At 49.3% G+C, this 27,758-nt stretch overlaps 1 protein-coding gene across 6 annotated transcripts in view; it reads left to right on the top strand.

Annotated features, from left to right (window-relative positions):
* LOC311444157 (gamma-aminobutyric acid receptor subunit alpha-3-like) overlaps positions 1-27,758 on the top strand; it is a 91,856-nt gene that overhangs the window by 10,246 nt on the left and 53,852 nt on the right. For 3 of the 6 annotated variants that reach the window (XM_084535108.1, XM_084535110.1, XM_084535111.1), the window contains 2 exons: positions 21,331-21,452; positions 24,800-24,921. In XM_084535108.1, coding sequence (XP_084391234.1) covers positions 21,364-21,452; positions 24,800-24,921 — 211 coding nt within the window. In that variant the 5' untranslated portion in view covers positions 21,331-21,363. Of the gene's footprint in view, positions 1-13,612; positions 13,635-13,921; positions 14,040-14,973; positions 15,103-21,330; positions 21,453-24,799; positions 24,922-27,758 lie in introns of those variants that run through there. The other 3 variants (XM_084535112.1, XM_084535109.1, XM_084535107.1) reach the window with 3 other exon arrangements.

Genomic DNA, 27,758 nt, shown 5'->3' with positions numbered 1-27,758 from the left:
AGGAACTGGCTTCATGGTAATGTCCTTCCCCAGCGGGGCAGTAGCCTGGCTGGCTCATTGAGGCTGTTACTGCAGTGGCTCCTGATACAGCTGTAATTTAGGGGGCTTTCCTTGCATGACTACAACTTCCCCTCTCCAGCCTTCTCAAGGAACTGGGGGGAAGAGGCTGTTTTTCAAGCAAAACAAACTTCCCAAACCCTGTCAGCCTGTGCTGTGATATCCAGGAGGAGGTCTGCTGCTTCCTTGCAGATGACACTATGTCTTTCTGATCATGGGCTACTCGGACCAGGACACAGACCAGTCCCTAAGAATAGGGGTGAAAGGCTGTGGGTAGAGCCTAAGTGAAGCAAGGAAGAGAGCAGAAGGCAGGTAAACAGGGGGAAAACTCAGTGCTGTGGTGAAGGGAAATATGGAGCAGCCCCTCTGGGTTCCCTTTGGTGTGCTGCTCCCTCCCCACAAGCCATCAGGGGCCCTGGGACACTGCTTCTTAGCCCAAGATGGTACACAGAGGTTGTCCTGTGCTTGGCTCTGGATAGAGCTTTTCCTCTCCAGAGTAGTTGACTCCAGCCTTGCATTGATTTCCATTTGAGTCAGACACTACTTAAAAGCCCCAGAGGGAGCTTGCACAGCGTCTGTATCTGCGGTTTCCAGAGAGCATCTTGCCAAGTATCTCAGTGCCTCAATAGCTGAGGGAATCCCTCAGTAACCTTCTCGTGGATGCTTCTCTCTAGGTCTCCTGAAACAAGGCACTCTGGTGCCAGTCACTTCCAAAGGATGGCAGTCCTGCTTGGAAAAAAGCCATGATCAGCACACCCCAAAGCCACTCCAGTTGTCTTTCCTTCCCTTTTTGTGTTAGGAAGGCTGTTCTCATACAGGCTATACTCTCACAATCTCTTGGTAGCTTTTATTGGTGTTTAACCCCTCTGTGAAACACCTTGTGCAGTTGGTGTTGCTCTTTAGCCCTGTCCTCCTGGCCAGGACAAGGGCTGGAGCTGTTCTTTGCAGTGTAGCCGTCAGTGTGTAGTACTGCCTGGTTCCTGGGGCTCTGAGTTCCTGTGAGGTGGTGAAGACAGATTTACTGTCTCTGTACATCATAAGGCTTCGTTTTACAAGGTTTTACAGATTTAATTGATATTGGCCCAGGTTAAAAGTATTTTTAGCAGCAAGTACTAAACCCTCTTCTTTAGGAGAATGCCTTAGATAAAGAGCTGAAGATGTTTTAAGTGAGTGGCTTCTTGATGAGAAATAGGTTGCTTTCTTTGAATTTTCTCATCTCTTTTCACCTGATAAAAATTTTTTTATTCTGATTTATTTATTTATTCTCATTGGCGGTCTGATCAGGCCTTTCAACTTTCTCAGTGATGGGAAACACCACATTACTTTTGGTAAAGTGAGAGTGGGGAAAGGGGCTAAGGCAGTAGTTACTCAGAAAATATTCTGACTTCCTTGTGGCTCAGGTGGAGACAGAATGATGAAAAGGAAGAAAATTGTTTCCTCTGAAAAATGTTTTACTGCTGTTGTAGCTCTGGGAGACAGCTTAAACTAGAAATGTAAGGCATTAAACAAAAATGTTTTTTTGGAAACTTTCATTTTATATTTCTAAAGCCACTGAGATGTCAGTTTTTTAAAAGGATAGAAGATCCCACAGAATCTAGTGTAGTGTGAAGAAGCTGCCAGCAACACATCCTTTTAACTCTGGTTCTTGCTAGCAGGGCAGTGCTGAAGCCCATTGCAGCTGATGTGCAGTGAAGTCTGTTTGGTTCCTGGCAGTGACTCCTCAGCTACATTGCTCCTTTGCAGAATGTCTTGCCCTTCCAATCCTTTCTCAATGTCCTTACAAGGGATTAGGAGCACCTGAATATAGGAAATAGTCTTTCTGGCCCAACTTTTCCTTTTTCTTAACTTCATTTTTAACCTTCTTTTTAGCAACCCTTTTATACTTTGCATGCTGATGTTACTGAGAAGTTCAGGGAGTGAGTCCTAATGTTTGGGAGTTGAAACAACTTTCTTTTTACCTTACCCCCACCCTACGGTGTGCATATATATCAATATAGGCCAATTACCTGACCTCCCCATAGGTTTTCTCTGAAGCACCTCTGCCTCGCTAAGGATTCCCAGTACTTGTGCTCAGTGTGGTTAAGTCTCTTCTTTCCCCTGTTATAAGATCTGCTTCTTTGCCTGTTCAAGTGCTGAGCAGTAGTACTCATCCCTGTTGCATCACACATGGTACTGAACTTAATTTCACACTGCTACAACTAGAAGTCAGGTTATTTTTTTTACATTTGAAAACTGACATGCAAAACTTAGAGCGAAAAAAAAAAAAAGTGAATGCTTTTGGCTGTCAAACAGAAGATACGTAGGGTCATGACTTTGGAATACTTAAGGTTCTCTGCAGTGAAGCTTCTCCTGACTTACGGTAGTGACTGTAAGGCAGACCCAGGAGATCTTATGCCTCTGGAGACCAAAGAGCACGGTAACTGTATTTGAGTGGCTCCCCTAGTAATCTACAATGGGCAAAGGCAGAACCTGTTCCTCTAATGTCCCTTCACTAGATGAACATCTACTATCTTTTCTGCAGCTTTATGGCTACCTGCTATTTATACCTCATTATCTGTATTAAATAACAGTTCCATGTAAACAGGAACTGCTGTACTTCATTGTGCTAATTCAGTCTGGGATAGATGCATCTGGCTGAAAGAGCTGGAGGTCCGGTAGTGAAGTAAATAGGATTACATAAGAGCAGCAAATTATGGACAGTTTAATTATGTCTGTATGAGGGCAGCAGGGCTGCTCTGAATTCTGGCACTGCTAATTGAGTGCTTGACTCTGCACCTTTGTGGGTATTGTTTCTGGAGAGACTTCACAGACTGTTGGCATCAGGCACTTGTGGCCACAGCAGTTCATGGAATCTGATCTCTTCCCTTCATGCCCTGGCTGCTTTTTACAGACTAGGGTCTTATGTCTTCTGCCAAGCATTTTTTTCTATGTATTCTTGTCACAGTTGTTCCTAGCTCCCCATCCCTGACCTCATGGGTAGAGCTGTTGGCCTACTTGACCTCCCTCTTGTTCCCTTTAATCTGAAATTAGGCATGTTCAGGATGTGCTTAAGCCTTTGTTTTTTATAGGGGACTCAGGAATGTTGCTTGGGGGATGAGTGGAGTCCACTTCTTTGCAGCAACATGGGAAGTGTTTGTCCTTCACCTTTTCACTTCTGCTAATACAGATATTGGCCAATGCTCCATCACCAATAAGGATGTGCAAGACAGATATGGACTTCAATACCATGGGATTACTTTTCCTGTGGATAGATGGTTGGGCTCGCTCAGCGTCAGAGCTATGGAGCATGCATATGAGCAAGAAGTGGGAGAGGAATGCAAAAGAAGGTAGGAAGGTAGCATTAACTTTCACGGCTTTCTAAAAGGGCAATTTAGTCAAAGTGGACAGCGGTTTCCCATCTTATTTTGGACAGTGCTTCCATCATTCCCTCCTGATCGTGCTGATGCTAAAAAAACACACTATCTTGGGAGGCCTATGTTACTACAGGGGTGTGTGCAAGCTCTTTCTGACAGGGAGCTGCTTAGGCTTTGGGAAGAAGGTGAAGATGAGCAAGGGGCTTCTGGAGACTATTAGAGTGAAGTCAGGTTGAACCTGCCTCCTCTCCAGCCTCCCCTAAGTGTCTTTTCCTTTGCTGATGGGTTGTTCTACTTTCTTGTCACCTGGTTATTTTTTTCTTGAAGCCTTTCCTAGTCTGTTACGGGCAACTCCTTTCAGATCCTCATCAGATTTAATGTGCTGCTAATTTCCTCTTCCAGATCAGTAATTATGATATTTCATAAGGCTAGATCTAGTCATGATTTGTGCATTACTTCCTCTCAATATTTCCCAGTTCTCAGTGTGCTGTTACGTTACAGCTTATAGTGATGCAATAGCTCATCTTTCCTTGTGAGGAAGTCCCTACCAATTTGGTCAGAATTGCTTTCTTTTCAAGTAGAGAACAAAAGGATATTGGACCTAGACAAGGAGGCCTTTGCTTGTACTGCTAAACAGCAGGTGGAGAAAAGCTGCTGTAGTGATTACTGTTCCCACTGCAGCTTCTGGCATCTTCAGATCTGCAATCCACTGAGCAAGATCTGTTGGGCTTCTGGAAAAATGTGAACCTGCTCCTTCTATGTAAGTTGATTGTGGGCTCTTAGAATTTAGCGAAGCTTTCTTTCCTGCCTTTCTAATAATCTCCACATCTGCAAATTATTAGGTTTTCATCAAAATCTTGGCGTTTCATATGTGAAGAAATTTCTGCTTATGAAAGGATGTCCTATTGAAAACCTTTGGGTGGAGACCTTTCAGGCTTCCTCCTAAACACCACCTCCACATCCTGCCTCCAGACGACTGAAGTTATCTGGGGGCTGTGTATCTAATGTCTAATGCTTCCCACTGATCACTTACCCATTTGTACAAGAAATGTAACAAAGTAGCCTGATTAACTAGGATTGAGGGAATTAAGCCTGTGTTTGTGGAGATAACGATCAATGAGGTCTCTTAGCACACTTGTTACTCTGGGCTTCCTTTGATTGGCATATCAGCAGCTACACACCATAAATTACCTTGATGGATTCCCCTGTGCATCTGAATTTAAAAGAGATGAGGCAGAAGGTTATTTTAGTTAATATTCTGGTGTGTGATTTTTCCAGGTGCTGTACAGCTTCTGTCTTGATTCATAACCTCTGTTCTTCCAAATCTAAAGTCCTGTCCATGCTAATAGCACTACAGGCCATCCTTGAACCTGTCCCCAGGTTTTCTGTAGCTCCCATATTCCTTGACAAAGATTTTTCTTTAAACTGTGTACGCTCATGATGCCTTGGGGTAGTAAGAGCTGAGACTGAGGTGGTTTAATTACTGACACGATCTCTTGGCAGGACCTAGCAGGTTCTCCCAGGTGACAGACTGGGGCTGCTGGCATGAATCCTGGAGAGAATTAGCTAAAGAGGTGTTCCTGGATGCCTGTGGGTCCACAGCAGAAATTTTGGTACTCCCCACTGCAGCCCATTAGCAGCAAAGTGAGAGGCTGCATGCCTTGGATTAGAAAACACTTGAGGATGTCATTTACTCAGGCAGATTTCCCAGCTGACTGAGCATTCCTATTCCACTAATTACAAATCAAGAGGGTGTTGTGTGCAGTGGCTCCCAGACAAGAGGAGCTTTCATCCTTAATGGGGGCAGGTTGGGAAAAGCAGAATGGATCCTGCTAATTCTGTTATCCTTTCCCATTCTATGCAATCAGTTGAAACAAAATAAAGCTTGCTCTGGTAAATCCTGAGAAATTTGGTGCTCAGATGCTGCAGCTGGCTCCTAACAGCTGGGATCCAAGTCAGCACTGTAGATGAAGTGTATCAGAACTGGGGACAGCTCAGAGCCAGGATTCTCGCTCAAGCTATCAGCTTTTTTTTTTGAAGTCATCTTAATGCTATTTAGTCCCCGTAATAGCCAAGGACCTGGGACTAGGGGGCGTATGAAGGAAATGACTACCCTAGATCCTTGCTAGGTTTTTGACCAAGCTAATATAGGATCATTTAGTTCTGTTTCCAGCTGTTGTAGGAGGGAGAAGACTTAAAACTTGCTCTTTCAAATTTCCTGGAATTGAAGGGTGAGGTGTGGGGCTGAGTGGAAGCAGTGACCCACACTGCAGTCCCACCAACCTCAGGGCTTCCCTCTGTAGGCTCATGCAACCTCATCTCAGTACCACTGCTTTGGGGCAGTTAGAGCATCCCTTTTCTCATATCGAGTGTCCTTTGAATCCCTGGGTCCATGTGTTCCTATTTGGCTCAGGCTGACAGGCATTTCCAGAGGCTCTGCATCCCACTGCCAGACAGCTGATAGCAGCAGCACAACATCTGCCTGCCTCAGTGCCCTGTGGCTCTTCCTCCTGTGCATAGCTGCTGTGCTCTGCCGTGTCTTCCTGTCATCAAATGCACGACTCCTTTTGCTGCTTGTCTCTGATCTGTTCACACTAAAAAACCTGAAGGAGACAGGCCGTGGGAGAGCACTGCCTGTTGGTGGTACGTTTGGGAGAGCCACAGGCAGCTGGATACTCCGAAGCACTGTGCCAGGAGGAGTCCCAGCTGCCTGCCCTGGGACCTGCAGCCTGATGCTGTCTGCTGGCATGGCAGACTGGCAGGGGGTCAGGGTGAAGGGGTCCCAGAGGGCTCTGATTGACAGAACCCTGTTCTTGCAGCCCATCAGGCTTATCTAAGCCTTGGTGTTGCCCCAGTTCTTTTGGGCAACTGGTGCAGTGGTTTCTATCATGTATATACATGAAGGTATTTCTGAGAGTGAATGTTCACTGTCAGTGGTGATGTAGTTATGGACAGAGGAGACTTGAACTGGTGGCCAAGCCAGTGCTTCTTCATGCTTCCACCCCTGGCAGCAGCACTGCAGATAGTGTATGTGTGAGAAGCTGTGTGAGTGACAGGGAGACAGCCCTTGAGCATGCTTTGACTGTCCCTTTTTTGGTTTGTTCATCCTATGCCAGGAGAAGGCTATCATGCAAGCCTTTCTGAGCAGTTCTTTCTTTCACTAAGTGCTGAGCTTCTGGCTCAACATCGGCTTCCCATGTGGCTGCCTCCAGGAGGCAGAGATTGGAATGTCCTGTCTCCTGCAGCCACCACTCACCTTAATATCATGAAGAGCTCTTATTACCTGGGTCTCTGCTGTTTTGTTTCAGCTAATTAGCACTGATGAGATCCACTCGGTGCTAGGCGGTCTCCCGTCCCTCGGCTTCCTGCAGTCCTTGTAAAGTTTACCAAACATGGCAAGATATTAATCCTTTCAGGGACCATAGCACAAGCAATGTGGTGACATTTAGAGCCCTTGTTAAAATAGCAGATTCAGCTGATGTCTTTAGGAAACTTCTGCTCTCCTGCTGACAGGCTTTATCTACAACCATATCGTGTGGCTAACTATCTTGCTTGATGGAGAGGATCCTAAAATTGCTGTTTCAATGAAAGTACAGCCAGTCTCCAAATGCAGTAAGTTCTGGTGTACACAGAGTTCATACTTCCCTCGGAATTTATTGATGTAATGGCCTTTGCACCCAAAGCCCAGCCATGTCTTTCAGCCAGGAGCTTTGCTGTTTGGTGTCCAGCTGTGAAATAGCTTATTTCTATCAAGCTGTAATGAGATCAGGATTTCCTTCAAAGGAGAGGCTCAAGCTGATATACAAGGCTGAGGAAGGTACCTATGAAGGGAAGGGGAGACCTGGAATAATATTGTATGTAATACAAACATAGGGTATTTTCCAAAGACCTTAGCTGATGCTATCAACTCCTGCAATTTGGTGTGAATCTTCTGTTGTTTGGCCCTGCTTCAAGCTCCAGGTTTTGTCTTCATACCAGTCTCCAAGTTTTTTGAAACAAAAAATGAGTTCAGTTTTGTAGGTGCAGAGAGAAACAGGAATCCAGAAGGATCCAGATGAGAAAAACAAAAAAGCCAGCCCCTCCCTAAATCTAGCCTTCCCATAGAGATGATTTAGATGAGTATTTAGGTACCTAAAATGCTTAAGTAATTTGGATTTCACAAGCATGTGTGGTGTTAGAAATAGAAATGCTGAAGCATCTAAAACCTCATGACTCCACAGGGGGATTTTTGAACTGATGCTGCTATTGTAACTGCAAGAGAGATGAAAGTCTGTGACTAGGTCTCTCTCCAGGTTTAGTTTTGCCCTTGCCAAGGGACTGCAGGACAAATACAGTCTCTTTCAGGCCCATTAGTTTTTATGAATTTGTTCTACTGCCAGCTTATAGTTCTTGAAATTCAAGACGGTGAGCTAGCCCTGCTAAAAGAGCTCTGGTACTTCTCCATGGAGTTGGGTCTGCCTTCTGGAGATATGGATGGGCACACTTTGTCGTAGAGACAAGAGTCTAGCTCTTTTGTTCTGTCAGCATCTGCTAGGACACAGACAAGGAGTTCAACAAAGTGCTGTGAAGTTTTTTGGGGTCTTTGATTTGTTGGATGGATATATGAGCTGAGCATCTATATAAACTGAAGGTATATGGCCATCCCAACGGCCTCTTTGGATGTCTGGCCACTTCTAGGCATGTCTGAGCTTGGGTAAAACCCCAGATCTTATCTAAAGGAGCAAGGACTGTGATGCTGTGTACAAACATTGTGTTGTACCTCAAGCATCCCTTGGGATTATGGAAAAGTGAGGGGAAAAACAACCATCTTCTTGCTAAACCTATCTATTTTGTCACGGATTATCTTCAATCTCAAGTGAATTGCTAGAAAACTCTGCCCTGGCCCATTGCCCTCCTTTTTCCCACCAGCAGTGCTGCAATGCACCAACATCTACAGATGATGCTTCCTTTCTTGTCTGCTTTGCCAGTTTTCTGCAAACTAAACTCCTGGTGGTGGAAACTACCTTTGTGTTTATTTCCAAGATTTATTCCCAACATCAGGTGCTTGAGATGTATGGGTGAAGTCACAGACTGCATAATATATTATGTGGGGTGTAGAGATAGCTGTCTCCTTTCCTAAGGTCTGATATTTAGGGTTGGAGAGTTTCAGCAGCAGGGATGTGTTTTCTCTGCTAGAGAGGATGGAAAGATCAGTGTGTCCTGCAATCCCTTTTTAGGGCCACAGGGAACAAGTGTGTGGGAAAGTCTGCTTCTGGCAGGGACAAGCAAATTCCTGCCTCCCACCAACTCCTAACTGCCCAGCAGAAACAAGATGTCAGGCAGTGGGTTTGCTGGAAAAGTGGTACCCTAAGGGCAGTGCTGATGAGAGCATGCTTTGAAGGGGAGCCTCCGCTTTGCATAGGCTGCTTTTGCTCTGTTTCTGGAGACCAGAGTGAGCATAGCATTGCAGGTGGCTTTTTGTCCCCTTTGGGGGCTTTACCCTGGATATGGGGAGTTCTGTGCCCTTGCTGGCGTGGAAGAGGTAGGAGGCTTTCTTACACTGAGGGAAGGAGATGCTGCCTTTCTGCCTCAGCCCAGTGCTGTGCTTGCTTCTTAGGGAATGGCCTTCCTGCATGCTGTAGGAACTGGACCCCAGTTCTGCATGACTGCACCTGGCCCTAACCCAAGGCTCTTCCTCCTGTCCAAAGGAGAACGAGTACCAGATCAGTGCTGGTTTGCATGGGAGGTTCCAATTTGCTTGCAAGCTGGGAAAGCCACCATCTTCTTGGTGCTGCTTTGTCTCACGGCTAGACTCTGCCTGAGGGCTGCAAACGTGGTGCAGAGCAGCTCTGCTGTGCTCACTGCCTGCGTGGGGCAGCCCCAGCGGGGAGGCTGGGAGGGCAGCAGCGGGGCCGGGCAGTGTGCGGGGTGAGCGGTGACCCCCGTCCCCGACCGAGGCTGCAGGCGGGTGGCTGATTTATGGCTGTGGTGAGATAGGGGTCTCTCGGAGTTAAGCTGTAGGCGAGTTGCCATGGAGACAAGCTAATAAAGCACCAGGCAGCAGCTGGCTCCGATGGCGGCCCTGCTACGGGTGCAAGGAGCGGGCGAGCGGGTGGGTGGGGAGAAGGGGCAGCTGATTTGGTGGGGAAGGAGGCGAGCACTGGGATAGCAGGACACCAGGAGGGTTTTTGAGAGGGTCTTGGGTGCTTTGAGAGGGAAGGAGGTGAAGGAAGGAAGATCCTCCCTCTTCCAGTCCTTTGGGGAGGGGGATTTCAACATGGTGCTCCTTAGGGATGTGTGGGACTGGCAGCCTTCGGTGGAGGAGCTGGCCCCATGTGCAGCTCGAGCACTCTGTTATGGCCTCCTGCCTGCATCAGCAGCCTGCTCCCTTAATGCCTAGGGCTCGGTGCTTCTCCCACAGCACGAGTGGGCCTCAAGGTGGCTGGGAATGTCAGCTGGTAGAGGCTGCCTGGTGCAGTGCTGGCACATAGGACTCATAGCTGTGATTAGGGTTGGGTTACATGTGGGGTTATGTGTGGAGCTGTGTGTCACTGGGCCATGTCTCCATCACACACTGCTGCTTCTGCCTCGCAGCACTGGGGAACATCACCCGTTCCCTGGATCAGCCACCTGCCCTGGCTGCTGCAATGTGACTGCTCCCATGGGTGCTGGGCCTGGGTGTGAGCTGGGATCAATGGGGATGGCACAAGATTGCCTCCAAGGAGCTGAGGACATCTCGAATCCCTTGCTCCAGCCTGCACCTACAGAAAGACCTGTCCAGTCTAACAGCTTCACTGGGCTGGCGGTTATTAAATCTGCAGCTCCATTCAGTTCAAGGGCACTGTAGCATGGACCTAAAACTAAGCACACTTTTATTCTGGCTGGTTGAGCAGGGTGGCAGGAGGAAAAGGCTTAGCTAATTATTAGCAAGATATTCCCAGGCTGCTGTACTCCCATTTTGAGAGATTACTCTTCAGCAATATGGTGACAGCCTTAAGGTTTAACCTTGATCACTTTAAGAAGGGTTTTGCCTCAAAGCAGTCTCCTCCTGGAGTGTGCCAGAGTTCAGGTAGACATTCCAACAAGTAAAGGAGGATTTGAGGGTGTGTATAATATTTTAAGGAAATAAATACACCAAATACTGATTATTGAGGCATGCATTAAAAGATGACTGCTTACTGGTTTCACAGGATGTTTTTATAACTCTTACATGGATGGATGTTCCCCACAGAGACTGATGCTCTCAGGTCAGGGTTACATATCTTCCAAACAGGGTGAAGATCAAGACAATTCTGGCTAGCTAAGGCCAGCTATTGATAAGGCTGCTTTCCCTCTGTCTCCCAGAAAAGGTCTCCTGTAGCTGGACTTCCTAAGCTAACTAATGACTTCTTCCCTTTCTAGGGCCTCCTGTGATGTCCCTGCAGGGCTAGCTGGCAGGAAGGACTGGCCAGCCCTTATCGCTGCAGCCAAACCAGAAGGGGCACAGGTCATACAAAGCTCTGGAGCCTGCCCAGGAAGGGTGATGGCTGGGATTTGGCTGGTGGAGATTTTGATTGTTGCTGTTTGGCTGGCTAGAAGCAGGCCTTGCTGTGGAGCACAAGTGCCTGCTCTGCCAAGGATTTGTGTGAGCCAATATGGCCTGAATCCAGCACATCTGGGGGAGTAGGGAGGGCTGCAGTGTGCCAATCCACTGACCTTCTAATTTAGGGTGCTTTTAGGTATGGTACCTCTTGCTCTGCTGGCAGCAGCTCACTGTTCGTATGGCTACATCCCTGTAATTTTTCAGCTTGTACTTTTGCCTGACCCAGTCACAGCCACTTCTCTCTGCCTTCGCAAGAACTTGCTGCATGGTATGGCTCCAAGGGGAGGGACTTCAATTGATTTTGGACTGATAGAAAAAAAAAACTGCAACAACTTTCACTAAAGGGCCTCATGCCCAAGACTATTTCAGGCTGCTGGCAGTGTCAGAGGAGACCTCTGAGTGAGCTGAGGAGGCATGTCAGAGTGGTGTGAGCTATGGTGTTCCTGGGGCAGTCTGTATTGCTGTTGGTTGTGGATGAACAGGCCTCAAGAGAACCATGGTTTCCATTGCCTGTGACTATTGTTAGCACTACTTAAACCTGTAAATCTTGGAATGTTCTTCAATATGAGCCATTTAAAATCCTGAGTCACTTGTCTCCGGATATGCTTGTCTCGCTGATTCTGTTTCATGCCTGTTCTCCTACCCAAGGCAGCTCATGCCAGCAGCTGAGTCAGTTTGGAAAGGAGGGAGAGTGAGTATTAGGGCCTCCTCTGCTCTGATCCCCTAGGCAATAAATGTTCTTGAGTTAGCCAGGTCCTATGCATGGTCCTACTTCTGGGCATGGTTATCTCAGCAGCGTTCTCCAATTGTTCTCCAATGGAGCCAGTAGGAAGGTGGTTGACCAGGTCCTTGGGGTTTTTTATTAAGTGAATGGCTGTGCCTTGGGTCTTCCTCTGAGCTTTCCCTGTTCCCTTGCCAACGCTTGTTTGCAAGCCTATAAATCGGGAACAGAAGGAGATGTGCCTTTGAAAAAGCCTTGAAGTAAACAGAAACTTGGTGTGAATAAGTATGGCCAGCTTGTGTTGCTCCCCGGGCTCTTCCTTCGCTGAGTGTGCTTTGAGTAGCAGATTAGACTGGATGATCTCTTGAGATCTCTTCCGATGTGAATTTTCCTGTGATCCTATGATTTGCCACAATTGTGGAGAACAGCAAAAGCGCCTCTGCTGGCATGCACGCATAGCTCACTCTTCTCTGGAGTGATGCTTTAGATAATTGTAGGAGGACTCCAATGCAGAAAAAAGATTTTTTAAAATGGGAACAGCCCCGCACCATGCACTGGTTGCTGTCATTCATGCAGAAGTAGTCTAAGGACAATGAAATGTTAGCTGTCTGCATGGGATCTCAAAGGCAAAGGTCCCTGCAGCTCAGACAAAATACATATCAGACCAGAACATAAGTTGGAGGCCTATTTGCTTCAAAATTGTCTGCTTCTGTTGGCTAGGGCTGGGTGTGGTGTTGAGGGCTGGAGAAACTTGATTGCTTATGGCTTGTGGTAGCTGGAAGGCCCTGTAGGAGATCCAAGTGTTGCAATAACACTAAGGGCTCTCCATCCTCTGGTCCAAGAGGTGTCACACTTGATTGTGGGGGCACTGTGCTGGTGCAACCTGAAGTCCTTGGTCAAGATTTTGGTCTTCAGATCTGTGTCGTGAGGCTTGTCAAATCTTGCTTATGGCCCCTATCTAGTAGAGGAAAGCTGAACTCTGATGGCATTTGAACTGCTGCTAACAGATGTATAGATAGGTACAGGCATATACGGACTAGCAAAAACTGCTCAGATCACAGGGAACTGACTCTTTGCTTTAAAAGAGTCTGTTTTCTTCCTGCTGCTCAGGAGCACATAAGAACAAATGCTGCTATCTTACTGAAGTCGGGATGGTCTTTAGGAACAGGGTAAAACAGTGATTGTGTCTAACTTCTGGGTAGCAAGGGCTGGGTCACTTTCTGATACAGAAATGCAGAGAACTGACTCCTAGACTGGATTTAATTGTTCTTGTGCCCTCTTTCAGGGCTCTTGCTGTGAAGGATGTTTGCACGTTACTTTTGATATTCAAAAATAAGTGCTAGAGGTATTTCTGAGGTTGTCAGTGGTGCTTGCAGTTATGAACCTTTATCTCATCCCAGCTCCTCCGCGCTGGGTGGAGGTTATGTACCAGGCACAGCTGCAGCTGAGTCCTGCAGAGTGCTTCACAAGGAGAGCTCTGCAGGGACAATATATTTTGAGTGCGCTTTACTGTCAGCTCTCGTCTGCCCAGCTTCAGTCGCGGGGCTCCACAAAACCTCCCGAGCCCAGCCAGCCCTGGCCAGTGCGTCTTGTACCGAGCCTCCTCGGGGACACTGCCACCCTATTCTTTTTTTTTTTTTTTTTTTTTTTTTCTGCCTACTTCTTGCAGCATTTTAACCTCTCTTCCTCCTCCTCCTCCCTTCCTCTGCGTTTGTTTTCCTCCGCATGCTGTTTTATTGCGATATAAACCTCCGCAATCCCAACTTGTGCTCCAAACTTCCCTGCCCCGCCGGCAGACCGGGGCTTTTGGCCGGGCCTTGCAGCGAAGAGGCATTTTGGCAGGGTTTGGGTTGCGGTGCCCTTTGGGGTGCGGTGCCTTTTAGGGTGCCGGCCCCCTCCTCGCAGAGCAGCAGCGCCTTGGGGAGCTCCCACCCTTCAACAGGTAGACGCTGCGAGCAGCCAGCCGCGCTCTGCTCATCCGCCGGTGCAGAAAGGATGGCGGGGACCGGGGCCGTGCCGAGCTTCGGCGGAGAGCTCCGGGGCACCGCTCGGGGCAGGGAGGGCGGCAGGGTTGGGCTGGGGTGGGGGAATCCGCCGCCCGCGCCGCGGGGTGGGCAGCTCGGCACAAAGCGGGTGGTTAAACCCTCCTCCGGGGCGCGGGGAGGAGGAGGAGGAGGAAGGCGGGGGGATGCTGCTTCCCTCCCTCCATCCGTCTCTCCCTCCCTCGCCGCGGCCGGAGGAGCGCGCAGGCGGCGGCTGGCAGCCCCGGCCGGGGGGCTCGGGGGTGCGGAGCGGTGCGGAGCCGGGCGGGCTCCGTCCCCCCCCGCTGGGGCAGCCGGCGGCGGCGGTGAGTGCGTGCGGGGCGCGGCGGCTCCCCCCCCCAAAAAAAAATCCCGGGGCTCCCCCCTTGAGATGGGTGGCAACCCCCCGGCAGGCATCGGGATGCTGGGGGCGGTGCGGAGCCCCCCAGCTGGGGGAGACCCTCGGAGCTGCACCCTCCCCCCCATCGGTTTTCGGTTTAAGGGGTGGGGGGAGAGCGATGGTGGGGGCTCGGGGGGGGTGGCTGGGGGGTCGGAGCCGCTCTGCTCCCGCAGCAAGTCCGGAGCGTGGTGGTCCGGGGCGAGCCGAGCCGAGCCGAGCCGTGCCTCGGCACCCGCCTGGGGAGCGGGGAGAGGGGCAAGAGGCAGCGGGGGGAATGTCTGCAAAAGGACGGTGTCGAGCTCGGTTCGGAGAGTCGGACGGCAGATGTAGGGGAAGGGCTGATCGGGGAGGACGGCGTAGTAAAAGCAAAGTCAAATTTCCCCCTGAATCCTGCAGCCAGGCCTAATGGGTACTGATGCTGACTTGGGGTGGGGAGGGAAGGTGGGAGGGCGAAAGGAGTTTTGTGGGGCTGCGGTCTCTAAGGCTGCTACGGGAGGAAGGGGAAAAGAGCTCCAGATCCTTCCCCCTCCCCCCCGAGTTACTGGGACTGAGATACGGATCATTTAAAGGGAGTAGCGTAATGCAATTAAGCATTAGAGAGTCCCCACTGCAACGTTTATCCATTGTTCTTCGCTTTGCCTTCTGCCAGAATGATTCTAGTCTGGATGAGGGAAGCATAATTGAGCAAATAGTTCATTTCCCTGGCCAATTGCATCCATAGTCTCTCTCCTGAATCCGCTGGCTGCCTGCATACACAGCAGCATCCTCGGGCAGAACGGGGGATCCGGGACCCTCTGGTGAGACTGCCGCTGTCGTGGGCCAACTGGTAAGAGCAGCTCTCATCCCTGCTCACCTGAGGTGTTCTGACAGTGGCAGCAGGGCACGCTTGTTCCCTCACCTCTTGATCCTTGGGGGAGGTGTGAAGAAGAAAAATAACAGGTGGAGAGGCAGGTCCAGCCTACAACTACGAGATGCTGCGTGTGGTTCAGGCAAGTCATCTGTTTTGTCTAGTCTTTCTTAACTTTCTCTTTACCCCGGCGGATAAAGGATCTCCGGCTGTTTTGAGGTGATGCTGTTGTTCTGGTGGAGTTTGTCTGCCTGTCCTTCAGCCTGGGTCTGTGGTGGCTGGGTGCCCTGCAACGCGTGCGCACACAAGTGCGGCGGCAAGGGAACGCAAATGCTCTGCTCCTGCTCTTTTTTTCCAGAGATGCAAGCAGCTGGAGCAGTTGTGGCTGCACCTGGGCCAATGGCACACACTTGGCTGGGGGCTGCAACCTTTTCCCTATCACCTCCTCCTGGTTCACAGCAGAGCTCTGTGTTAGGGGTATGCACACACGCATTTGCTGCACCGCTGCGAGACCTCCTCAGCACTGGGAGGCTGCTGCCTTTCCTCGCTTCTGGAGCTTTATCAGTCTGCATCACGCGGCTTTCCTCCTTCTGTTCTCTTCTCTCCTCTCCTTTCTTCTTTGTCTGTAGACTGCCACCTGTCCCACTTCGCTGTCAGCTTCCCCTTCGCCTTTTTCTGCTTAATCCATTCTTTCACCTACATTTCTTTTTCTTGAAGTAGACCTCGTCCTCTTCACTTTGCTCCCTCTCAACACTAGAGAAGAAGCCCAGCTCCTCATCTCAGTAGGAGCATTCCTGCCAACTGTTTACAAAAAGTAGCACAATACCCAGGCTGAATGCTGACATAATTGCATACCCAGCCAGAGAGTGTAGTAAATAATCCTGCCTTTCAAGCTTTTGCCCAGTGGTGAGTCTTTTGCCATCTCCTTCACCCCTGGGCTAAATGTATTATACTTGGTTTGCTTTTACTTATATTATGGAAACACAAAGTCAGCACAGTTAGCACACACATATGGTATCGAAGTAGACATACACTGATGTCTTGCACTGTATGCACTGTGCACGCATGCATTGTGTGTGTGTGAGTGTGCATCACACAGCTCTGCTCCTGGGTCCAGCCTTTGACAATACTGCTTGGCAAGCAGGAGGTCAGAGAGGAACAACAGAGCCGTAGATATCCTTCCACTGGGGAAGGAGAGATGGCTGTGGGGTGAAGGTCAAGAGCACCAGCAAAAAGCAAAGGGTTTGCCTAGCTCTTTGCTTTGGTTAGGGTGCGAGCTAGTTCTCCAGGGGTTTGTGTACATACAACACGATTGCTGACTGTGGATATTGTCAGCGTGGTTGTATTTCCAGTAGTGCTCGGGAGCTGGAGTCTGTCTGCAGTTGCTCTGATTGTGAGTCAGTCTGTCTGCAGTTGCAGTAGCCGTGAATCAGTGTCTGCCTGTAATTATGTGGGTGAATCAGTGTTGGCTTGTTACACTTGTGAGTGCAAGCGGTTTCCTGTAGCGGTTGTGGGTGTGAGTCACTCTACAGTCCCTCTGGATGTGTTTTCAAGCAGAGAGCTGCAATACTGGGATTAGTTTTGTTTTGAGAAATTGTCAAGCGGCTTCCCATTTTGAAAAAATTAAAGCTGGGCTGAGAGTTGGGCATGGAGCTTGCTCAACATCACCAACCTTCTGCAGGAGAGTCCCAATTTAAGGCTTGCTTTCAAAATTTCTGTGTTGATTTGAACCTTTACATTTCCTTCCCTTGTGCATCTGGATTTGTGTCCTCTTAAGCTGGTGTCTCCTGCAGAGCTGCAGACAATGCGTTTGGTAACCATCACGTGTGCCTTGTACCTTGTGTGGCAGATTGATGGGAAGGTGATTTATGGCTTGTGCAGTGTGTGTTTATAGGACTGCTCAATGTGCACCTCTCGGGTGCATTTTCACGTTTGAGTCAAAGCCTGGTTCCTCTGCCATGAGCTGCCTGCTGTGTGCCAGCGCTGGCTCTCTAAGATGGCAAACAGCAAGTTTGATTCAGGTAGGCAGGGGCACCGCTGCCTTATTCTTGTTCTCACATTCTTATAAATGCTGTGGTAGCTTTTGGTCTTCTGGTGGTATATCTATTTAGCACAGAGCTGAACTGAGAGCCAAGTTGGATGGAAGCAGAGTCCAGGCTGACAAACCAAGCCTTCCTCTGCACTAGCTGGTGCAGGTAGAGCGCGCTGCTAGTGGGGCTGGACTGCTTCCAGTACAGGCTGGCTTGGTGTCTGCACCATGCAGCACATGTGTGCATCCCAGCGAGCTCATCTTGCAACAAAGGGATGTGAAGAGCCTGTGGGACCAAGGTCTTGTGAAACACCACAGTGTTATTCTACTGTTTCCAGTAGAATACTGTTTCCAGGCTCCAAGACAAAATATGTCTGCTCACTGCTAGCCCTGCACCCCAAAAAAGGAGAGAGTTTTATTCCAAGGAATCCTCCTTTTTAGCTGAAATGATTGAGAACTGAAGCAAACCCACCCCAGCAGGGACACAGGGCAGCGTGTGCATCATCTGCATTTTTTCTGCTGCACCGAGTGCTTGCTGGCTGCCCATCGCTGCAGGAGGGCTCGGAGCTGTACCCAGAGCAGTGCTGGAAGAGGCATGGCAGCGACGATTTCAAGGCTGGGGTGTCTGCAGAGGATCAGGGACAGCACAGCCTGTGCAGGCTGGATGCTTCTGGAGTCCATAAAGGACGTCAGAGGACCTCTCCTGAATACCCAGGACCTGGTCTGTGAAGGCTGCGGTGCAATGAGGGAGGGAGCAGCTCTGAGGAGCTGCTTGTGCACCTGATCTGGGGGTAAACCTGCAGGTGCTGAGGTCGCATACAGCACTATGCTCAGTTGTGCAGGTGGGCGGATGGTTCAGCACCAACTGGGGCTGGATCACCCCCTTCCTCCTGTGCTTGTATCTGAGCCATCGAACTGCGGCTGCCTCTGCTTCCCAGCTGGCTTCCCAGCACCAGCCCTTCTCTGCTCACATGCCCCTGAGATACCTGATTTGGCAAAGATGCCAAGCAGCTGCAGGTCCTGGGGGCTGGGGGGGAGCTGTAAGCGTTCAGCACTCCTCTGGCTGATGCCACCGCTATGGGTGCGCGGCACGGCACGTGGGCACGCCAGCGGTGATGCTGCAGGCACGCTGCCTCCTGGTGTGTAACAGGGGCAGATGTATCCTCTGGGCTGCTGCTTCACAAGTGCCACCTGCATGATGAGACTATTGCTAAGTGAATCAAATTGCTCCCTTGGCTGCGCGTGTTTCAAGGAGGCAGTAATTTGGGAGAGATACTAATGTGACTCTCATAAATGTACCCATGTGGGTTTTTGGGACCCTTTTCTTCATTTACTTTCCTTCGCCTGCATTCTCCTTCTCTGAGCTCTACTCTTTTTTTTTTTTTTTTTTTTTTTAAGCTTTACCTCTTTCTCCACCTCCAGAGCTTTCTTTTCCTTGTCAGCACTAAGCCTGTGTTAATCACTCTTTCCTAGGAAGGCATTTCAGAATATTTAATGGCTCCTACAGTAAGGATTGCTGAAAGGATCAGACCTGGTATACAAAGTCAGGAGAGCCCCAATGTTAACATCAGTACTAGGGGACCTTGCTGATCCAAAAGATACCAGCATGTTTTTGATTCCCAAACCCACCTCAGGAGGAACAGGAGCTGAAGGATGTTTTGGGGAAGCTTTTCCAGTTCCTCTTTCCAAAACTGCACAGCCAGGAGGAAAGCTGTTTCTTGGGAGTCTTGTTTCGCTGTGGTGCTCTGGAGATTGGACAGACAGCATGTGCTGGAGAGGAGTGGGTATATTTACAATGCCTTTAGGTATCTGGTTGTAAAGAAACCTGCCAAAATCCAGAGTGTACTGAATTGTAAACTTCAAGTGTTGCTTAATCCCAGCTGCAAAATGTTAGCAGGGCTCCTTAGAAAATCTGCATTTGATTCAGCTGGGGAGGTTACCAGCAACTGCAGAATTAGTGATGAATGCATTTGCTAAGTGTGCCATTAAGAAATGAGCCATGGGCAGATGGAATAGAGAAATGAAGAGCAGCTTTGAGCATACACCATCCTTACAGAGGTGATGCTGGGAGCTGCAGTGCTATGGGAACCAACAATACTGGGCTCTGGCTAAGGTGGATGTACAAAGGAGCTTTGAAAGAGCCCCAGAACTGTATGCCTTATGGAAAGGAGTGAAAACCTCCCCTGCAGTGGCTTCCTTGCATCCTCCAGAGATGGTGCTTGTCTAGTAATGGGGTGATGAGCAACAGTGCTGGGGGGGAACTGCTCCTTCTGTAGCTGTCCTAGTGCTGCCTGGCCAGCCCTGGCTCTGTCTCAGTGCTACCAGGGTTCATCACCAACAGTTACAGACCCTGTGTTAGTCAGGAATGTCAGTCATGATCCTCAGGACTGGGTCTGTTTTACAATCCATCTAAGTGTAACAGACAAAGAGCAAGGAAAATGCAGCAGAGCCTCTTCTCTCCAACTCCCCCAGGCAAATATGGAACAAGAACCAAAGGAAAGAGGTAGAAAGCAGTGCCAAGCTATTTTTTATGCTGCACAGTCCTTCCTGAGTCCATAAGAGCATCCATAGCAAAACAGGCATGTCTGGCAAAGTAGTCACTCAGAAAAGTGGTGAAAACAGAATTTGTCCCAATGCAGGTATGCAGAATTGGTCCTGATGCTTAAAATGAGACCAGAGCATGCATTTAACTTCTTTTCAGGCAGCCCTGTTATTCTTGGCTCACACCTTCAACAGAACTATCCAAAATACAAAATTAGCCATTCATCTTCACATAATAATGAAGGAAAACTGCACGAACAAGGTCTGGTGGAAACATGGCTGTCGTGAGCTTCTTGGCTCAGACACTAAGAAGTGGCTTTTGTCACTGTTCCTGGCCAGATCTCTTTCTGCATTACCTCAGTGCCTCATTTTCTGGTCCTCTTTTCTTCAGCTGCTCTGTCCCACACTTGGTGTATGATCTTCCCAGCCTGTGGTCTCACCAAATATGAGTTCCTGCAGAACCAGGAGGCACTGCTGAAAAATTGGAGGGTCCTGGTTCATGTGGATAGTACTGGTCAAAAACTGCTGGCAGTGCGAATCCTGCCAAAACAAACCATTAATTTAAATCCACATTTGAATGGGCAAGTGTTGATTTCAATGAGTCTTTTCAGTGGTGGTGTGGGGAAGGGAGGGGGAAGAGAGCACTGGATTTCTGCTTTTGGCTACTGCTTGAAGCTGTCTCAGAAAGAAGTGTTTAAATCCTATTGTATAATATGCAAGTTTAAGAAAATTGAAACGAAATCTGTTGAGCTGCTAATTTAAGGACTTCTGGATTTGCCTCGTAAGAAACATCAACATTTTAGCTGTCCTTGTTCTGACTTGGAACACGCTTCCCTAAACTGTTGGAATTTCCCACGGAGCAGATGTTCAATCCCTAATTTGTGCTTCGTCAGCAAATACTTGGATTCCAAGTCCATCCCTCCCACCCTGCTCGGTCTGTATAGGATGTCTGCTGGGGGATCCCATGTCTGCACACCCCTGGTGTTCAGTACCTCTCACAGCTCAGCTGTCCCCTTCACCTTCGGGCACCTTGGCTGCTCTGGGAGCTCATGGTCGTGCCTGGCTGCTGCGGCACTGACCAGCCTGTGCCAAGTGGAGGTGTTATTTCGGGCAGGCATCACAACAAGCTGTATTTATACAGGCTGCTGCTCCAAGGTGCATCAACATAATGGGGTACATAAAAGGGGAAAGGTGGTTAAATGTGTAATAACATCACAATAGAAGGAAAACTGAGCATTAATGAAAAATCTGCGTGTGCTACGCGTGGTACAGTTGAACACTCCCACTGCTTGGGCCTCAATACCCAAACTTTATAATAGTTTCTGGTGGCGTCATTACCAGAATTAAATGAGGACCTAACTGTCCAGAAAGACATTTGGGGAAAAAATGGGTCTTAAGACTTGTTTCTGCTGTACATGTGTCTCCAAGCAGCATGAGGTGAGGGAGCTGCTGCAAGGGGGCATGGTGGTTGGGTGTATGGGGTGAGGAGGGGAAATAAATGGGTGTAAAAAGAGGTGTTGGAAGTGAAACTGTGCAGTGACTGGAAGGTGTCAAAGCCCCTGGAGAGCTCTATGTATGGACACCCCTGGCTCTGACCCCACACAAGGTTCTCCAGGGCCAGCAGTGCTGCAGGCAGTGCTGCTGGTCCCTGTGGGGCCTTTGGGACTTCACGTTGGAGACCCCAGAAATACTGAATTCTGGCCAACAGGCATGAACCGCTGGGAAAAACAGAATTAACATGATCGTTTTCCTGCCAATAAATAACATCTTTCCTCTTCTCTCCTTCCCCTCTGTGCCCAGGTTGTGAAGACCCAGTGGCTGTGTGCCGAGACCATGGCTCCCAGGCTCCCAGGAAGGGGGTCTGTCTGTCTCACTGGCCTTGGAGTCCTGGTCCTGCTTGCTGCTCTCCCTGCCGATGCTGGGTAAGGTGGTGAGAGCCAAGGCCCTTGGCTAAGGCTGCAGTCTCCTTGCTATGCTTGAATATATCTGAGTTGGTGCCTGGATGAAGCAGTCCAGGGTAAAATACTAAGAAATCTGTTTCCTTGGGTGCCCTAGTATAAATGCAGAGCCTTGCCCCTGGTTCCTCCGAGACCTTCTGGCTTTGGACACTGCCACCAGCCTTTCTTCTTGGCCTCTAGGGATGGGTGAAAGGCTGTTAGACTGTGACAAGCCTGGCAACCCTCCTCCTGTCCTGCCTGAGCCTCTGCTGAGACTTGGGGAGCCTGGAGAGCCCTTTGAGGAAGTGTGGCAGGTCCCTCCGTGGCACAGCTGAGGGGGAGAGATGCAAATAATTTGTGGCTTCTATAAAAGAACTAGAAAATTATCTTCAGAGTGTACAGACACAAATGTCTGCTCTGTACAAGTCCAACAGCACTCAAGGACTTTCATGCAGGAACAAATGTCCTGGTTCAGTGCTCTGCCCGTGCCCCCTCTGCATGCAGCTGTTTGCCCAGCTGCAGGCTCTTACCACTTCAGCTGCTTGCACCCAATTTTGCATAAACAAATGCATCCCGTGTATGCCTGGACGTGCAGATGCTGACCTTGGTATCGTGGTGCTGGCCGCTGGGGGACAGCTGCAGTCACTGCCTCCCCCTTCCCTCCTGCTGACCTTTCGCTTCCAGTCGTCTGATGGCTGCTGCTGTTCCCTTGTCACCTGCCATCCCTGCTGCAGGATTCATTTCCTAAATCACATACGAGGGGCCCCTTCTTCAGACACTAACCTGCCAGCGTGGCAGCCAGCTCTCAAGAGAGCATGTGCACGGGGATGAGCGGTGAGGCAATGACTTTTCCTCGAGCCTCTCCTAATTAAATTTGCTGTAAAACTGTCTTCTCTGCCTAAAGGCTTTTAATTGGTTTTAAACCATGAGCCACACACCTCTGCACAGCTCCTCTGAGTTTTTCAGTGGGGCTGGTGGCTCTCCCCTGCCGGAGCCCCTCGATCCTCTCCTTGCCTGCACCGTGCTCCCACGGTGCCTCCCCAGCTGATCCCACGCTGCTCGCGTTCAAGTCAAAGCCTCAAATGTCAGGCTAAGCTAAAGTGGCTTTGAAATTTGTAAACTCACTTTTCCCATCGCTGCTGAGCCTCTGCCAGGAGTTCCTTCACAAAAATCTGTCCTCTCCCTCTTTATATTATGGGTAATTTTTAAAGATAGCTTATAAAACATTAATGAATGAGCTTTCATGAGCATGCTAGCTATTCATAAGTTATAGATGGTTATATACCCATCAGCATACTCTGGTACAGATTGCTTTTAACCATGACATCTAGTGAAAGCTGACACAATTGAAACCTCACTAATTACTGTAGACATTTGTTAAATTCCTTAAAATCCTCCTTACCTTCAGGGAGTGCAGATCCTTCAATTCTGCTTTATGATCAACTTCAGGTGCAAAGCCAAAACCGTGTTTTGATTCAAGTGAGTCTAAAAAGGCTGCAATGCAGTTCATAATAGCAGGGGTGTTTTGATGTTTCAGAACTGATTTGGTTGCACTGGGGCTGGGGGATGTTTCCCCACCCTGCCCCGTGCTTATGGGAGCTGCAGTTCGAGCACTTCACGCCTGCTTCTGGAGGCTGAGCTTCCTGGCTTGGCCACTTCTCAACATGAGAACAGATAGTGGTTTGCCAAAAATTACAGACTGAGAAGCCTCAGGAGAAGAGGGATCTGGTCCCCAGAGAAATAAACCTCAAACACTTGGAAAGCAATTTCCCACAGTGTTTGGTCATTGACTGATTAATGTCAAAATCGCCCCAAATGAAATATTCAGCACGTTGTCACTAATTGAAATAACATTAATTCAGCCTGACTCTAAAATTACCCACACCCTTCCCTCCTCCATTTTCTTTTTTAAAAACATTTTTTTAGTCCCTTATCTAACAGAAGCTTGGTTTTCTGTTAGAACATTTTGACAGAGAACTCCAATCCAGCTTTGCTTCTTGTCACCCTCTCAGCCCTCTGCAGAGTATTTGCAGATGGACCCAGAGTGTCAGGGGTGGTTGGTCTAACCAGATGGGATGCTGCAGGATTAAGCTCTGAACTGGTTCACTGACATTCTCACCCCCACCCCCTTTTCTTTTCTCTCCATAATTACTTCTCGGTCCCTGCTTTTTCCTGCTTAAACCCGTGGCAGCACCCCACAAGCTGCCAGGGGATGCTGAGGCAGCCTCGTGGGCTGGAGTGAGCTCTGTGCTCTGGGGCTGCTCATGCCTCCCATACAGAAAAATGGAGAGCAAAATCTATACCTGGGGGTTGGCTGGGCTTCTTCCATTGTCATGTAGGTTTCTGCCTTTTTTTTATTTCTTTTTTATTTCTTTTTTTTTTTCTTTCTTGTTTTTATTAATCGGTGTCTGTTTTATTCCCTTCTCCATCTTCCCTGCAATCTCTGCATCTCTATAGATTTTTACTTCTTTCGGTTTTCTGTTGCTTAATTTTCTGCCTTTCCATTAGTTTTAGTCCCAAAAGCTACTTCTGCTGGGAAAAGCTGTGCTTGGAGCTGCAGCACTGATACCCTGTGCTGTCCAAAATCTTTTTTAGAAGCAGCTGTTTTCACTAGGCTCCATGGGCTCCTTTTCCGTTGATTGAGAGGGAGACACAAAATGCAAATTTACTATTTGAGCCCTTTGGGCTTGCAAAATTGCATTGGATATTTTGTTTGGTGATATGAGTTTTGTTTGAGAAATTTGCTGCTTATTTTATTCCACCCGGGGCAGAAAATGCCCCAAGGAAATCATCTTATTTGGGGCTCCTGGGCTTCTTGGGCTGAGTGGAGATAGGTACATGAGAACTCATTTGATTTTATAAACAGGGAAAGTTCAACAAACTGCAGAAACGGTTCACAGTTTTAATGATGGACTCAGCCTCCCATCCTGCTTTACCGATTTCAATTTTTCTGCCTCCCTTCCCTCTTCCCAGGAGCAGAGTACTTGGAAGTGGGCTGATAGGGTAAATTACTGGCACCTCTTACTCTGCCTCCTACAAGGAGAAACCAGGACTCGGGTAACCCTGAGGTTTTGGAGCCTCTGTTCCTACAACATCCTTCTTAGGGGCAGCCTAAGGCTGGGCAGGTTGGTTTGAGGAGCCCTGCAGAGGGTCCTGTGCATGTGGTCCTATCAACAGATGTGCCACATCCTGCAATTTGGGGCTGTTGCGGTGCAGGCTGGGGAACAGATAAGTGTCTTTTCATTTCTATAAGTGCTCGGAGAATATAAAGAACGTTTCTCTTCTGATCATGGCTTTTTTCTCTCTCCTCTTTTTTTCCCCAAATGCACCAGGCTTTCTCAGAAGCATGTTTCCGACGTCATTGATGACAGCAAAGATAACATCACCATTTTCACCCGCATCCTGGACAGGCTGCTGGATGGCTACGACAACCGCCTCAGGCCTGGACTCGGAGGTCAGTTGGGTGGAGCGATGCCGTGCTCTGCAGCCACATAGCTTCAGGACAGATGCCCAGGGGGCTTGAACAGGTCTGCCCCTGTTGGGAGAAGAGTCTGGTTCAGTGCTAGAGCCAGTCTGTTGCTGGTTTCCCCAATTTCGGTCTGTGCTATCTCACTGGTGTTTTGTGAGAAGAGTGGTGCAAGTCTCCATGCATGTTGTGGCCTGCTATGACATTACATTGATAGGCCTGTAGATGGAGCAAATAGGATTTTATTTATTTCCACTAATTTAATAGATATTGTGATGTCCTAAATTATGACACTACTAGTCTCTAGAACCTTTGACTCGTGTTGGTATTACGTTTTAGACCGTAGGCTTTGCTGCACAGCCTCTTTTGATGTCCTTTCAGGTGTTTCCTATGTAGCCACTCTCTAGGGAGCTCTTTGGTGTGCTGTGCTTTAGAAAGCAAAAACATTGGTGGTTAACTTCTAATGCTTATGGCACGCACCTAGCATAGCATATGGAGCGAAAAGCTATGGGAAGATGTTGCTCCCGGTGCATTGCTGGGCTGCGATTCCCACACAGAGCTGGACTTGCAATGTGTTTGCCATTCCCTGAAGGCCAGGTTGCCAAGGGGGGTTGGGAATGAGCTTTCTCTCTCCCTTGCATACTGATGGGGGCTCTGGTGATGTAGTAACAGGCTGGAATTGCACCAGCTGCACCTCTGCCCAGTCCCCTCTCCTGCCCTTGCCTTGTCCCTCTGCTCACATCTCTCCAGGATGGCTATGGCCCCAAGCAGCAACCATGCATAATCTGGGGAAGAAGGGTTTTTTCCAGTGAGCATCCTTACCTCTGACAGGCTGCCATGCTGCAGAGCCCAGCCAGGAAAGGGTTACAGCATCTGCATAGGCCATCCATCAGCTTTATTGCTTTTGTTGCTTGTTTCTTTCCCCCAGAATTAACTGCGGTCCCACTAATAGCTTTGCTTCCTCAAGTCTCCCCGATGGCTGTATTGATTTAACTGAAACGAGTTCTGAGAGGGGACTGAGGGGGCATTTATGTTCACTGTAGGCTTGGTTGCAGACAACCCTGTGCAAAGTATTAACAAGAGGACTCCCAGGAGCCCCCTTGCTGGGAAAGTTAAAACCTTTCTTGGAATATCTCTGCTCTGTTGCTTTAGATCCTTTAATAATGTGCTTAACATAATAAATTGCCTTTGCCTGAACCAGACATTGCACGCTCAAAGAGTGCTTTCACCTCTGATTTCCCCTCACGGAGCACTCTGGCAGACCCAGGTGGGAAGTTTTGACAAAGGTTACAGGCCTGGGGGGCTCTGGAGGCCAGAAGGGCAGAAAGTATCTTGCTGCAGGCTTAGGGGTCAATTGGCAGTTCTAGGGTGATTGTTAGCATGAGGTGAGTTTCTGTTGTCCAAGGTTATGTGAAAACTGGGAAAGGGACTGCTTTCCTCCAGATTAGCACAACTAGCATTGTGTTGCTGGGTGGTTTGGTGACTTGCACAGTTCCTTGGCTTGCCTGTAGATAGCAGGGGGCAACCCATGTTGACCCAGCACCAGGCTCTTGCTGTTTCCCTTGGGAATATCTTCCACTTGCTTTTCTTTGTGAGGACTTCAGGAGGAAGCATCTCTTAACACCATGCAGTCTTGCTTTGGTATTTGAAAAGGGCAGATATGGTGGGGTTGTGCCGGGGCCAGGCTAATGGAAGGATGGACTGGCCTAAATAGCGGGTAACAGGGCAGCAGGACATGCAGGCTCACTTCTTGGCCCCATTTTCCCTGCTTCCTGTCACAGACCTCCCTGTGAAAAGGTCAGGATATGAGCAGGCTGTGGGGCTGGGTGTGCCCAGGCACCTGCCCCCGCACCCAGCAGAGCCTCCTCCACGCACGCCGGGAACTGAGCAATGTTTGTTTAGGCTTTGGGAGAAGTCTGTGTAAGCAACAGAGTGTTGATGTGGTGACTTCTCCCCTCAAGATAGCCTCTTTGTATTTATTTTCCTATCCCCTCTGTTCTCACCATCTGCTGCCACCCACTCTAATAGCTGCCATGCCAGCGCTCCCCTGCCTACCGGGATGCCGCCGGCACGGAGCGCAGCGCAGCGGCGCTGAGCCTGCTCGGAGCACCCGGGGCTGCAGGAGGGTGTCCCCGTGCCTCTGTGCTGTGCCTGGCCCTGGGATGGGGCTCAGGGCATCCTCTCGAACCAGCAGTCCTCGCAGTCTTGATGGCACGCTGAGGTTTGTGAGCACACACTGAGGTTAGAAGAAGAGGGATGCTTTTCCTGGCCAGGAGGGAGAAGGTATCTGTCAGCCCCCTCCTTCTGCTGGACAACCCTGTAGCAGTGGGGACACCACCACTTGTGTCACCAGGAGGTCTTATATGGCTGGTAGAAAGTTTCTTCCCTGTTTCTGCCTGGTGGCTTGCTCTGATCAGGGCCGAGTCCTGTGCTGAGTTTGGTCCCACAACCACTGAACTACAGCCTGGGTTTGGGAAAGGGGCAGCTTTATAAACAGGTCACATTATGGGGCTTGGAGAGGAAGGAACTTTCAGCAGATAACCTGTCTTTCCCCTGAGAAAACACAGTGCAGATGGGCTATTAAGTCAGAAGGGGAACAGACAAGGACCCCGAGGGGATGCAGACATCTGCTGTCACGGCCAACCTTGCAGGAGAAGAAAATCTCCTGCTGAGAGAGTTTCTGTGGGCAGCCTTGGCCTCCCCTCCTGGTCCGGATCTGTGCGTTCATGTGGATCCTGTCCTGGCCCTGCGGGGCCGTGGCGAGGGGCATCTATTTATAGCCCACAAATTCTCTTTGCTGCTGGGGCTCCCTGCAGAGCCGGCGT

The sequence above is a fragment of the Aythya ferina genome, assembly GCF_964211825.1.
Source record: "Aythya ferina genome assembly, chromosome: 13".
In the NCBI taxonomy this organism is placed as follows: Eukaryota; Metazoa; Chordata; class Aves; order Anseriformes; family Anatidae; genus Aythya; species Aythya ferina.
Note: the sequence above shows the minus strand (reverse complement) of the source record. Positions and strands in the feature narration are given on the sequence as shown.